The sequence below is a fragment of the Oryzias melastigma genome, linkage group LG2 (genome assembly GCF_002922805.2).
Source record: "Oryzias melastigma strain HK-1 linkage group LG2, ASM292280v2, whole genome shotgun sequence".
In the NCBI taxonomy this organism is placed as follows: Eukaryota; Metazoa; Chordata; class Actinopteri; order Beloniformes; family Adrianichthyidae; genus Oryzias; species Oryzias melastigma.
Window position 1 is genome coordinate 13,758,178 of NC_050513.1, and position 14,578 is coordinate 13,772,755.

Sequence of the window (14,578 nt, forward strand, 5' to 3'; positions counted from 1 at the left end):
AGTTCTGTGCATGTCAGAATGATTTATTCCAATCAACCGTGTGGCGCATGGAAACGTTTGTTACAATCGGATGAAGTTTTTCAGGGCCCATGTGCACAGTTCTATTCTAATCTGATCTTTGATCCAATCGAGGACATTTCGCACATGTAAACGCAGCTATTGTCTCATCTACACCCTATGAAATCTAATTATTATTCCAAAGGAAGTTGATTATTCACCTAGAGAATTACAGAGATGCCCTTTGATGCTCAGGTCATACAAAGGACTCTTGCTTCGTGGCCTTGTGGTAGAGTGTCCACCCTGAGATTGGAAGGTTGTGGATTCAAGTCCCAACAGAGTCTTCCAAAGACTAAAAATGGGACCCATTGTCCCTGCTTGACACTCAGCATTAAAGGGTTGGACTGGGGGGTTAAACCACCAAATGGTTCCCGAGTGCGGCTGTGTCTGCAGCTCACCGCTCCCCCAGGGAATGGGTGAAATGCGGAGAACAAATTTCATTCATTCAGATATTCTACATCTTAACTATGCAGCCACATGTATTAAATCACTAATTAGCAACAATGATTCACGTTCAAGACTACTCAAATTAGCTATCAATCGAGAGCATTTAAAAAAAAGTTTCTAAATTTCCAATTCAAAGTTCCTGGCTGAGTGAGTCCTGACAGGTACAATATAAATATTGTGTCACATAAGTTAGCACCAAACAGTTACACCCAACTGTCTTAAATGAAAATCTCCTCACAATGTAAACTTGCCTACATGATGTAATTATGTATGCTACAGGAAGTGAGAATCATGAAGATTCATCATCTTCTTGGCTGCTTTGTCCCTTTTAAGGGTCGTGGGGGTGCCAGAGCCAAACCCAGCTACTGATAGGTGAAGGCGGGGAACACCATGGACAGGTCGGCAGTGTGTCTCAGGTTGATTAAAATTCAATCAGTGTTTGTGTAGGACTCATATTTGCTCACCAAACACCCAAGAGTGTATATTTATGACAAGATTCAATCACAAATACTCACTCTTGGGTGTTTGGTGAGCAAATATAAGTCCTACACCAACACTGTCATCATAAATGACACACACAGTGTATCTGTTGGACACTGAAAAGTGTAATTAGTTTTTAAAGTCCCCCAACGACATTTTTTTTCTTTAAATGTTCTCATTGGGGTTTTAATTAGGACTGGGATTTTTTAACAAAAAATCCACAACCTAAATGTCTTAAAAAGCATTTTTTCCTGTTGATGTGAAGCTTCCTTTTCAAAAAATCCCTCTGTGTGGGCGTGGCAATTAGTCCTGAGCTAATCAAAACGTGGACAGCATATTTATGACAGCTGGTGGTATTTTACCTTTCAGTTTCATTTTAAATACGTGAGGCAAACTTAAAATAATCCCGTCTTGGACGCAATTAAAATACGAGTGCGCAATGCCATAACGCTATACTTTTCTGCATTTTTCTGCTCATCACATCTAAATATGTACAGAAAAATAGCCTTAAATAAAACCTACCGGTGAAAGTGCTGGCTGTCCATTTAGTGGTGTTCTGATACAGGATTCTGCATCCTTCTTCAAAAATAACTTCTCACAAAACTCTGATTCTTTCTTCGTCCAGCTGAAAAATGACTCATTTTCCCCAAATAATCAAATAATTATTGATGTTGAAGTGACCAATAAATTCAATCCATTTTTTTCTCAGATTCCTTGGGGAAATAATGAAAGATAACATCAGTATGGCCTTTCATTGAATTACAATCCTTTACAGCACAGACGTGGGATGTTATCTTCTCTTCTCCGGCCTCTATGCTATACCCGGGCAATCATGACATAAGCAAGTCTCAGGAATTCAAACAGTTTTTCAGCGGCATTTGATTGACAGCGATTTAAAAAGAAAAATACTCAGAAATGCAAAAACGAAATGATTTCTTTTTATATTTTTTCTCTTTCAGAAGAAAAATGTTACACATAGATGTTAAAAACTCAAAAAGCATGATTTTCATTGGAGGGAGACTGTAATGAACTCTGTAGTGTTGAAAAAGGATTAAAAAGTAACACTTTGCCATTTGCTGTGATGAAAACAGGAAGGTTTGAGAGTCAGAATTTAAACATTTTCACTCCAAAGCTTCATATTCTTTTATGTTTATAACAGAAACTCTAATGTTTTCTGGAAAGTTCTTACATGAAGCCGCAGTCATCTGATCTGTCCCAATTTAATGAGTCAGCAGTTTCATTTCTGTAAACAACAAGAGTTTATTTTGTAAAAATTTTCAATAAAACATCCGTTGTTTCTACCTTCTTCATATTTTGGTTAAACAGTAACTGATCAATAAGTGAGAATTGATTTTCTCTTGTTGATGAGTCAGAAAAATTATCAAAATCAAAGCTTTAAACTGCAGAGTGATGAGAGTTTTCAGAGAAAGGAGAATTTCCCCAAATATTCAGAACAAACAGTCAAGTGATTGAAGACAAAGTTCAAGAAACAAAGTCCAGTTTCTTCAAAGATCTAAAGAAGAAGAATCTCCACTTACCATGTGAACGCAGCTACAGCTCAGATGAGTGATTCTGCTTCTTCTTCTTTTGCTTTGCTTTAGAAACAGATCACTTCCTCATGTTGTGTTCATTCCGCTCAGCTTCAGTCTATCTCCTGAATGTTTCTTCAGGATTTGATCACATGACCTCTGACAGTCTGTCCCCCATTTTCACACAGACCTGCTGTCTGTGAGGAAGATGAAGCTTCAAGTTGATATTTCCTCTTTAGTCTTCACATCTCAGCTCCTCGTCTTTGTTCTGGATCCGAACAAGGTTCTGGTTTCAAACTTTTCTCTTATTTCACAAAAACTCTGATCAAATCATTTAATCAGAGTTTAAAACTCAGATTATTCCCAGAATGCTTTGAGCTCAGAGGATTTGATCAGGATTTATCTCTGTTTTCTAACAGCAGAAAACAGAGGTAGGTCTGCAGAGTGAATGCCAGGTTGATTGATTGATTGATTGATTGGTTTATTTCAAGCATAGATTGAAAAAAATACAGGACAAAACACAATTATTTCAAACTCATTACAGAAACAATTAAATGCATTGACTAGAAAATAGAAAACGAAAACAAAACACATTTATGTCACATTTTCTTCATTCATTTTTGTGATAATTAACTAAAGTCAGTAGAGTTTGATTGATTGCTTGAAAAGGAGTGGGAAGAAGCGAACTTATATAATCCCACCCCTACTTAGTTACTTCATTTCACTGTTTAGCATAACTATGTAATCTGGTGGGCTGCACGGTGGCGCAGTGGTTAGCGCTCTTGCCTCACAGCGAGAAGGCCCCGGTTTGACTCCCGGCTGGGACCTTTCTGTGTGGAGTTTGCATGTTCTCCCCGTGCATGCGTGGGTTTTCACCGGGGACTCCGGCTTCCTCCCACCATCCAAAAACATGCTTCATAGGTTAATTGGTGACTCTAAATAGTCCCTAGGTGTGAATGTGAGAGTGAATGGGTGTGTGATTGAGGCCCTGTGACAGACTCGCGACCTGTCCAGGGTGTACCCCGCCTTCGCCCATTAGTAGCCGGGTTAGGCTCCAGCACCCCCGCGACCCCGAAAGGGAAGAAGCGGACAAGAAGATGAATGAATGAATGTAATCTGGTTGTTGTTGTTTTTTTGGGGTTTTTTTTGTAATTCCCAATAGTAAAGTGAAGTGCCTTTTGATTATTAATCTCATCAAACATTATTTCAGCAAACAGTAACATCAATCATACATCATATAACAGATATACAATACTCATTGATTATCATCAAAATACAAATTCAGAAAAAATAATCATTACACATTGAGATCAAGTTTTAAAGTAACGATAGAGTTCTTATTAAACATTCTCTGAAAGAATTCTTATATTTTTTCAGTAAACATTAATGATTCAAACAATATCTAGTAATCATTGATTATCTTTAGAAAACATAATTACAATAATCCTGTAATCATTGCTACATTTTTGGATCAAGTAAAGAAAATTAATACCATAGTGATTGTAAGCTTTTCAGTAATCATCACTGCATATTACATAACATAAAACTCATTGATTGATTGCAAAAAACTTTGATTATTTCATCACATTCAAGTTCAGACATTTGGAATTATTCAAACACCAGTTGATCTTTTCGTCTTATCTTCATATTGTGAAATTAGAGTTTCTTTATACATTTTCTTGAATGTATAAATGCTTGAACATTGTTTGAGCTCATTACTTAACTTGTTCCAGAGTTTAGTTCCACACACAGAAACACAGAAACTTTTCTTTGTGGTTCTTATCAATCTGACCTTGAAGTTCCTGCATCCTCTCAGTTTGTTCCTCCTTCATTTTCTAAGAACTGTTTCTGGATATTGTACGGTAATGTTTTCCCACTAGCTCTGTATAGTAACTGTGCAGTGTAAAAATCAACAAGGTCATACAGTTTAAAATTCTGGATTGATAAAATAAATTGTTAGTGTGATCAAGATAACTGGCTTTATATATAATTCTTATGGCTCGTTTCTTAATCAAAAAGAGAGGATGTAGTGAACTCTTAGAATTATTACCCCAAACTTCTATACAGTAGGTGAAATATGGTAATATTAAGGAGCAGTACAATAAATATCTACAGTTGTATTCTAATATACATTTAGATTTATTTATAATTGAAATACTTTTTGAAACTTTAGTTTGTATGTGTCTGTGTGGCTTCCAACTCAGTTTGTTATCAATAACAATCCCTAAGAATTTAATTTCTGTAACACTTTCGATTAAGTCATAACTTTAATTGAGAGCTCTGTGTTGGCTTTGTAATGACCAAAAATCATCACTTTAGATTAGTCTAGATTCAAAGATAGTTTGTTGTAATTCATCCATGATTTTATTTTGATTAACTCTGTGTTCAACACATCGATAAGTTCCCTTTGATTGTCTGTAGAATAGAAAATATTTGTGTCTTTACTATATAAAATTAGTTTTAGACGTTTTGGAACACTGAATATATAATTGATGTAAATATTGAACAGCAGCGGGCCCAGACTTGATCCTTGTGGGACACCACAACTTATCCCTTTGGCCTCTGGTGTAAATTCATTAATCTTGACAGATTGTTTTCTTCCTGTTAAATAGCTTTTGACCCAACTTAGCGCTACTCCTCTGATCCTGTACACTTCCAGTTTGTCCAGTAGGATGTCATGATTCAGAGTGTCAAATGCTTTTTTTAAGTCAATGAAAATTCCAGCTGCATATTTCTTTGTATCCAGAGCATTTGTGATTTCCTCTACAGCATCAATGATAGCCATTGAAGTTGATCTGTTCTCTCTGAAACCATATTGGCTTTCATTTATTCTGTTGTATTTATCTATGAATTTAGCTAATTTGTCATTGAATATCTTTTCCAGAATTTTTGAGGATTGTGGAAGGAGAGAAATAGGTCTATAGGTTGTAAACAGGTGTTTGTCTCAACTCTTATATATAGGAATCACTTCTGTGATTTTCATTGGTTTGGGAATCTCCCAGTTTGTAATGACAAGTTATATATGTAGGTTAGAGGCTTAGGTTGATGCAGAAGTCTTCATGAAAATGATCCTGCACTGGTTTAAATCTAATATATTTCATGTTTCTTTGTGTCACAGCAGTTGGAACAGGAAGTGCTGACAGAAATTTCTCTCTGTTTCCAATATTTCCTTTCATCTTTAATTTTTCTCAGTTTTTCGGTCACTTTCTCTTCTCTCAGTCTTTCTTCCAGAAAGCCAAATCCGGAGTTGGACTCCAATCTTTATATGTGTAAGCATGTTCAAGAAAGTCCATCATTCCAATCACAGATAATTTCTGCAAACAGAATTAAACATCTTCCTCTCCCCAGATGATCCTTCAGTTTCAAATCTAAAATAAGGAGACCTTTTTCCTTTTTTAATGTTTCGATGAGACCTAAACTGGCAAACCCCGCAGCATCTCTGCCGGTTTATAGAGCGAATCAGCTTCACCGCAAGAGCGAATGCCACTGATCTGTAGGGTTGGAGACCGATTGGGATTTATGTGCTTCCGGCACCAAAGCGATTCTTTGGTTTCAGCTCCTAGTTTGTGCCATTTTCGGTGCTTCGCTCTCAGCCCCACGCTTCCCAGGTGTGGTGCCAAAGTAAGTTCCTCCTGCCAGAATATTTATCCCCAGTCTCGGGCATCATCGATTTGTTTGTAACGCTCCCATTTTGTCCCTAAAAGTATAAAAAAGAAGGTTGATAATCACAATACACTATTCTGAGTCTTTTGGGAGTTTTTTTTTTTTTTATTAGTAATTTTTCTTTATCATATTTGCATTTTCCCCCCACATTTCTATGTGAAACGACAGCTTCTCATGTTAAGAAATAAAGAAAAATGACACGTTTCACTATTTTATGATAAAACTAGCAATATATGAAAGTAACTTTGTGAGGGAAGCATGTAACAACAGAAAAGTATTAAATAATTGTTGTTTCTACTGCAAATTATTGGGGGCACAGATTCTGGCCGGCTGGAGCAGCAGCGACCTCACAGAATCTGTGCCCCCTGTCGTATTACATATAATATGAGGTGGAAAAAAAATTCAAACATAGCTTATCTTGGCACAGCAACACTTGTATTAGATCAGTATTCTACCCGCTGATAGTCACTGGAAAAGTCCCATGCCCAAAGTTGAGTTCCTGATTGGCAGATGCGACGCAGCGACCTGTCAAACTTCAGGTATTTGCATTTCGTGCCTGCTTCACCGCTCAAATCGAGCTGCTGACAGTTTATGAAGCAAACTGAAACTTTGTGATGTCAGAACTAGAAGATCCTTCCTAGAATCCTTATCCTGTTGAAATGGTGACTTCAAACATTTCCCATCTGGATTCACAGATGATTATGTGTTGCCGGCGACAACTCCGGTGTTAAAAGGTTACAGAAATGGTAAATGGCGCATACTTGTATAGCGCTTTCTACCCTCCTTCGATGGTCCAAAGCGCTTCACAGTCACAGACCTATTCACCCATTCACCCAGGTGGTGACTCCGCTGCCGAACACTGGCGCCACCCTCCCACTAGAGGCAATTCGGGGTTCAGTGTCTTGCCCAAAGATACTTCAACACATGGGCGGGCAAGGCAGGAGTTGAACCCACATGCTTCCGATCAGGAGTCAACCCTGAATCGTGAGAGACAGAAATCTTGCTATTTCCATCCAGTCCAGAACTTAAAAAAGTTTTATTTCTGAAAATGAAATCTGTCCAACACAAGAAGCACCCAGCTTAGATGTCTTTGTGTGATCAGCCTCTACACAGAATAACATAATGCTTAGTCAAAATTTGAGAAATGATTTATTGAGAAAAACTTTCAAATTACAAATTAGAAAAAAAGAGTAGCATTGATCAGACCTAAATATATAAATAATTTGCTATAGAATTCAAGAAGATAAATTATAAAATGTGAGTTTAAATTAATACCAAAGAATGCATACATTCTTAAGATGATAAACTTTGATTGAAAGCAACTGGTGTAAACTTTTAAAGTCTATATCTAGTTTGTAATCATCGTATTCCCCTTTGTGAGCATTCAAAAACAACATTTATTTAGCTTCAGAGAAACATGACATTCACCGATTCTATGACTGGAAACGGAACAGAACAACATTCGGATTCTGGAAAAACAGCATCTTCAATCTATGAGAATTGAAGGGGAAAGAAGTTTAATAGAAATTAATATGATATAAGTTTCAGAAAGAAACGGGCAAAATAGATTCATCTGAAAATCGTTTTGTAAATAATACTGGGCCATCTGATAAACAAAGAGTTTCTCTAATAGAACCAGAACATTACAACTGAAATTAACCCAGAACCATTGAGGAACCAGGCCAGAGCCCAAATCCAGGGTAAAGAGGTTCAGTGAATGTGGTGTTGAAGGTGTGAAGGTGGATCAGTGAGTCACTGGAAACTCTGAAGAAGGACAGAATACCACCAGGATAATCCACATACACTGCTACCCTGAGGGAGGAAGAGACAGAAGAACAGACTGGTGTCTTATTATTATTGTGCCAGACATAGAAACCATCATAATCAGTGCAGATCAGACTCCAGGACTGATTGTTCTCCCCAAAGAAACAGTCATTAGTGTTTCCTTTTCTTCTGATTCCTCTGTAACTCACTGTTATGGAAACTCTATTTGTCCACTCAACCTCCCAGTAACAGCGACCAGTCAGACCATCTCTGCACAGCAGCTGATACCAGTGATCAAATCTGTCTGGATGATCAGGATATGACTGAAGCTCCTTCTCAAAGGTCACCTTCCTGTTGTTGTCAGACAGTTTGAGGTTTCTGTTCACTGTGTTTGTGTCGATTGTGAGGCAACAGGAATCTGATGGAGAAACAAACACAATCCAGATGCAGTTATTGATCCATCATCTGTTCATTGATGGACACTTTGATGAAGACTCATAAATGAGTGGTGAGACTGTTTGAAGATGTTTGATTGTGAGCTGCTTTGTTGCCATGAATCAGACAAAAACCACACTTACATTTCCTCAGACCTTGAGTTAACCATTGGTCTCCAGCAGGCTCCACCCTGAAAAAAAGAGGAGATTTAGAGCAGAGAACATTTCAGAATGCAAACATTGACAAAACATGGCTGCCATTGTCTTATGCTTATTTCCAATGAGCTGCCCAGATCAGACTGGACTTTTGAGTGTTTCCATTACAAAATGGACCTGTAAAGCTGGAACGAACAATATCATTTCTGGTCCCCCGTTGGTCGTAAGTCCATTGAAAAATGGAACCGACCTGTGAGGGCGGAGCTTCTGTCATCACATGATGTAACCCATTGATTGATGGAAAGGTTTTACAACAACAGCAAGCGTCCAACCAGCTATTTTCTCGACTCAAGATCCAAACTGAAAGTTTTGTCCTCTTTATGGCTGTATACTTCTTCTCCCCCACAATTTTCTTACAAAGAACAATATATTTTTACATATAGTAGGGTTGGAGATTGGAGACAGGCTGAATCCACAAATACAGAAGACCCCTCCACACACCTTTCCGTCTCACCTGACCCCCGTGGCTGAAAAATGTCCGTTACTGATTTATAGTCTTCAAAAACGCTTCTGATCATGCTTTGTAAAACATTTATTGAAGAACATTGGAGTATTGCCCAATATAAGGAGCTTATTTATTTATTTATTTTTTTAATTCAGAACAATAGACTGTTCTGCAGGATAGAGGCTGGCTTCATACATAATAAATTCTGCTCTGTATTATAATGATCCTCTGCGGTTTTTAATCTTCCCTCCGTTTCTGATTTAGTTGATGCAGCTTCTCTTTCGCCGTAGTCACACCGGTTTGGTGCACATCTGTCATCAGTCTACACCCCGGATGCACTTTGATGGCCCAATACTCAATGGAAACGATCACTTGAATTGCCCGGACCATTCTAAACCGGCTAAGAGGGGACTGGTTTGGTCCGCACAGCTCAGTGGAAACGAGGACCAGACCGGTCCCCTCTTGGCCGGTTTAGAATGTTCCTGGCATTTCAAGTGAGCGTTTCCATTGAGTGTTGGACAATGAAAGTCCATGAGGGAAGCAGCGCGCGCTGAGTGGAGAGAAAGAAAAAAAGGCAGTGCGTTAGCATACCAACGGTTGTTGTCAATTGGCAGTGCAAGGAAATGTAATAATAAAAAGTTCCTCTAAGAACCGTGACTGATTCTTTGGCTTCACACGCTCCGGAGGTTATGAAGCTCCGAACACGGAGAAGAAGCCTGAAGGAGGAGCAGCTCCTCAGCCCCGGAGAAAATCTCTCCTGCGTCCCCCAACCACGGTCGGGAACAAAACAGGAAAAGTTCAACACCGGGGCGAAGAAAAATCCATCTGAAAAGAGGACAGAACTTTCGGATTGGATCTTGTTTCAAGAAAAGTGCTGGTCAGATGCTTTCTGTTGTTGTAAAACTTTTCCACCAATCAATGGGTTACCTCGTGTGATGACAGAAGTTCTGCCCTCATGGATCCATTCTATTTTCCAATGGACCTACAACCAACGCGGGTCATAAAATGGTCCCAGTCGGACCTTCTTACCAGGTCCAATTTGTAATGGAAACGCTAAAAAGTCTAGTCCAGCCTGATCCAGTCCGGTCTGGACCACTCGGTGGAAACGAGGCATTATTGTGCTAGGACAGCCTGAAAACCACATTGCTGATCTTTCACAATGTTTAGTGAGTCAATTAAAGGTCATTTTTGTTGATCTGATGACCACAATAATCCATCAAACATGACCAGACTGTGTCAGCTTCTTAACATTTCTGCTGTTTTCTAGGCTGATAGTCTGTGCATGAAACATATTTATGCCTTCTTCAATGCAGCATTTTGGAAAAACAAAAAAGGGAAAAGACAGACATGGATTTTGAGAGGAGAAGTAAAGGCTAATGACTAAATCAGATCATCTGTAAAGATCCAGGACAAAGAGCTGAGTGAAAGACAGACAGCATATTTATAGCTCTGTCACATGTATGTCTTCTTATGGTCTCTTCATACCTGAGAGTGTCCAGTCTAAAGTGTGGATCCTCCAGTGCAGCAGAAAGCAGCTTCATTCCAGCCTCTCCTGGATGATTGTAGCTCAGGTCCAGCTCTCTCAGATAGGAGGGGTTGGACTTCAGAGCTGAAGCCAGAGAAGTACAGCCTTCCTCTGTGATCAGACAATCTGACAGACTGGAGACACACAACACAAGGCAGAAAATTTGAGAGAACTTCAGTGAAGCTGAAGCTACTCACAGGTTCACACAGACTAAATGGCACTATACTAATGTAACACTTTACCAACTTCTTAAATGTCCCAACACTGTAGTTTCATTACTCAAATAAATGTGTTGTTTGAAACCTTAAAGATGAGATTTAAGAGTTAATAAATATATTATGTAGAGATGACTTCTGCTCTTAAGTTCCCTGTGAGAGTAGGCGGAGCTTATATCAAAACTGTCTTTGATGGAAACTGGTTTGCCATTTTCTGAATGTTGAAATACAAAGAGTAATTTTCTCTCAGAGAGCCAGTTACATATATAAAGAGAAGCTAAGAATTATTTTTTTTCCAGCGCTAATTCTGTCATTTGTTAAATAGCAATGTCTTGGTTCTTCTCCTTACAATTCTTTACATTTGCAGCAGAGTTTGCATCAGGCTGAGTTTCTCATCGTAAAATTGCATAGTCATTGCTTATAAAAGTTGCTTTTCAATCCTATGTTTTTGCCAGTTTGAAAGCGCTGGTTGTTAGCCAAAAATGGTCAATAAGTAAGCATTGCTTTTTTTGTTTTTCTTCATGTTCAAAATGTAAACATTTTTCTTCTTTGGGATTGTAGGCAAATTTAGATGTAGTGACCAAACCATGCCTAACTATTTTCCATCATTATTTTCCATCATTTCCGCACTCATAGGATATTTTTTGTGCGCACTTTGTAGTTTCTTTGGTGTTTTGTGTTAGGTCCCACTCTGTGTTCTGTGTTTAGTGTTGGTTTATTTTAAGTGAAGCTGTAGGGGTGAACCGCCATTTTCTTTAGTTAATGTTTTCTCCTGTTTATGTTAGTCCAGGGAGGTTAGTGTTTGTCATTATTTTACAGTTTCTTTTGCAGGTAAGCTCCCTGGGTTGAGTTAGTTGGGGTTTTGTTTGTTATTTTGGCCTTGGTTCACCCTGAAGCCTTTTGCTTCACATTAAGTTATGGTTTGGGTGTTCTTGTAAATAAAATTTGGTATACTTTTACGGAGACCTTTTGTTGTGTTTTGTTAAATACTTATTTAATTTACCTTTATGTTAGGCCCCTCACCCCTAGACCACATGGGGCGTAACATAATTGGGGGCTCGTCCGGGATCTATATCCATTTTGTTTTTTTGAACTTTGTGAAATTTGTTTGTACTTGGAGACATAATTTGTTTAACAGTTTTTCTTAATGGGTCCTTTATGTCATTTACATTTGGTGAAGTCAGGGACTTCTTTTGCTGTTAAAAACTTGAGAGCATTTTGGATTTGGGCAGGAAGTGAGGGAATTCTACGGTGGACCTTGGCTGGTGGAAATCTGTTGGAGGTGGTGTAGGCGACGGTGTGGGAGTGGAGGCTGCTGCAGCCATAGTCGTTAAAGGGGCAGACCCAGCTGCGTTATTCCAGACCAGGTTTGCCATGGAGGATGTCGCTACTTCCTTGCTCATTACTCATTTTCAAGTATCCATTTGGTTTTTCAGTTTTCGAGAATCTGGAGGATTCCTATTTGGTGTAGTGTGGCCTCTTTGCCAAATCATATTACATGTGTGGAGTTGAGACTCCAAAAATCAGTTACCAGCTCTCCTTTCATTCAAACAACGAAAATGTTACTAGGACAGTAGCATTTTCAATACATTCGTGTAGCTGTTACCTGAGGCACATTGCCCAGGTTTTTTTTTCTAAGGTGAAAATCTGTTGACCAAACTTCTTTAGTTTTGTTCTGGCGCACAGTTTGTTTTGTGTTGTGCCAGCATTTGGGTGGAAGTGGCGACCACTTTGTATTTTTTGTGGCTAGCACTCAGTTTGTTTTGTGGGTTTCTATGTAAGCACCCCCTTGGGGAAAATCTCTTTAGGAGAAGAGGTTTTATTTTAAGTAGGGGGGTGTTACGGCTGTGGCCGTATTTGGGTTCTGTTGGTTCTTTTTGGTTCTGTGGATTTTATTCAGAGTGGGACTCCTGTATGTGTTTTGGATCTTTGTGTCTCTTTTTCCTTATTTCTTTCAGGTGTGGTGCTGGAGGCGTGGCTCCCCATTGGTCAAACCTGAAGGAGGGGAGCCTTTAAAACCACCATTTGGACCTTCAGACCAGGAGAAGGGAGCTGGGCTGCAACCTGTCTCCACTGCAGCTCAGTGAACTTCTCCACCTGCTTTGATTTGTGCGCACTTTGTAGTTTCTTTGGTGTTTTGTGTTAGGTCCCACTCTGTGTTCTGTGTTTAGTGTTGGGTTTAAGTTAGGTGAAGCTGTAGGGGTGAACCGCCATTTTCTTTAGTAAATGTTTTCTCCTGTTTATGTTAGTCCAGGGAGGTTAGTGTTTGTCATTATTTTACAGTTTCTTTTGCAGGTAAGCTCCCTGGGTTGAGTTAGTTGGGGTTTTGTTTGTTATTTTGGCCTTGGTTCACCCTGAAGCCTTTTGCTTCACATTTAGTTATGGTTTGGGTGTTCTTGTCAATAAAATTTGGTATACTTTTACGGAGACCTTTTGTTGTGTTTTGTTAAATACTTATTTAATTTACCTTTATGTTAGGCCCCTCACCCCTAGACCACATGGGGCGTAACACCAATATTTGAATGGAAACAAAAACCTGACCTGAGAGTCTCCAGTTCACAGTGTGGACTCTCCAGTCCAGCTGACAAGAGTTTCACTCCTGAATCCTGCAGGTTGTTGTTACTCAGGTCCAGATCTATGAGACTGGAGGACTGAGAGCTGAGAACTGAAGACAGAGCTGCACAGCTTCTCTCTGACAGATTACAGGCACTAAGCCTGTAATAAAAATTACAACAGTTATTGATTAAATACTTTCAGCTGAATAATAGATAAAACTCAATTGTTTACTAAATAGTATTTTATTTAGAGTTCTTACAGAGCTTTGTTGGAGACTTCGATCACTGGCAGCAGCCTCAGAAGAGCCTCCTCTGAAGCAGAGTATTTCTTCAGGTCAAACACTTCCAGATCTTCTTCTGATGACAGTAAGATGAAGACCAGAGCTGACCACTGAGCAGGAGACAGTTCATCAGTGGAGAGACGTCCTGAACTCAGGGACTGTTGGATCTCCTCCACTAGAGAATCATCATTCAGTTCATTCAGACAGTAGAACAGGTTGATGCTTTTCTCTGCAGACAGATTCTCACTGATCCTCTCCTTGATGTACTGGACTGTTTCCTGATTGGTCTGTGAGCTACTTCCTGTCTGTGTCAGCAGACCTCGTAGGAGTCTCTGATTGGTCTGCAGTGAAAGACCCAGGAGGAAGCGGAGGAACAAGTCCAGGTGTCCATTTGGACTCTGTAAGGCTTTGTTCACAGCACTCTGGTAGAACTGATTTGGCGTCTTCTGTTGTTTATCAATGAGGTTAACTCCAGAGTTGATGAAGGTCAGGTGGACATGAAGAGCAGCCAGAAACTCCTGAACACTCAGATGGATGAAGCAGAACACCTTGTCCTGGTACAGTCCTCTCTCCTCTCTAAAGATCTGTGTGAACACTCCTGAGTACACTGAGGCTGCTCTGATATCGATGCCACACTCTATCAGGTCAGATTCATAGAAGATCAGGTTTCCTTTCTTCAGCTGCTCAAAAGCCAGTTTTCCCAGAGACTCCATCATCTTTTTGCTCTCTGGACTCCAGTCAGGATCTGTCTCAGCTCCTCCATCATACTTGACCCTCTTGACTTTGGCCTGAACCACCAGGAAGTGGATGTAGATCTCAGTCAGGCTCTTGGGCAGCTCTCCTCCCTCTCTGCTCTTCAGCAGATCCTCCAGAACTGTAGCAGTGATCCAGCAGAAGACTGGGATGTGGCACATGATGTGGAGGCTTCGGGATCTCTTGATGTGGGAGATGATCCTTCTGGCCTGTT

General features: G+C 39.6%; 2 protein-coding genes across 3 annotated transcripts in view; both read right to left on the bottom strand.

The window, feature by feature from the left end:
• LOC112139907 (NLR family CARD domain-containing protein 3-like) overlaps positions 1 to 14,578 on the bottom strand; it is a 385,294-nt gene that overhangs the window by 230,436 nt on the left and 140,280 nt on the right. The window contains exons 4-7 of one of the 2 annotated variants that reach the window (XM_036214655.1): positions 13,317 to 13,484; positions 10,521 to 10,694; positions 8,519 to 8,565; positions 7,318 to 8,358 (exon numbers count right to left, since the gene is read on the bottom strand). The exons of the other annotated variant lie outside the window; for it this stretch is intronic. Of the exons in view, the coding sequence (XP_036070548.1) occupies positions 7,832 to 8,358; positions 8,519 to 8,565; positions 10,521 to 10,694; positions 13,317 to 13,484 (916 nt within the window). The 3' untranslated portion in view covers positions 7,318 to 7,831. Of the gene's footprint in view, positions 1 to 7,317; positions 8,359 to 8,518; positions 8,566 to 10,520; positions 10,695 to 13,316; positions 13,485 to 14,578 lie in introns of those variants that run through there. 2 annotated transcript variants of the gene reach the window in all.
• Positions 1 to 14,578, bottom strand: part of LOC112139908 (NACHT, LRR and PYD domains-containing protein 12-like) — a 249,874-nt gene that overhangs the window by 144,591 nt on the left and 90,705 nt on the right. The window lies entirely within an intron of this gene.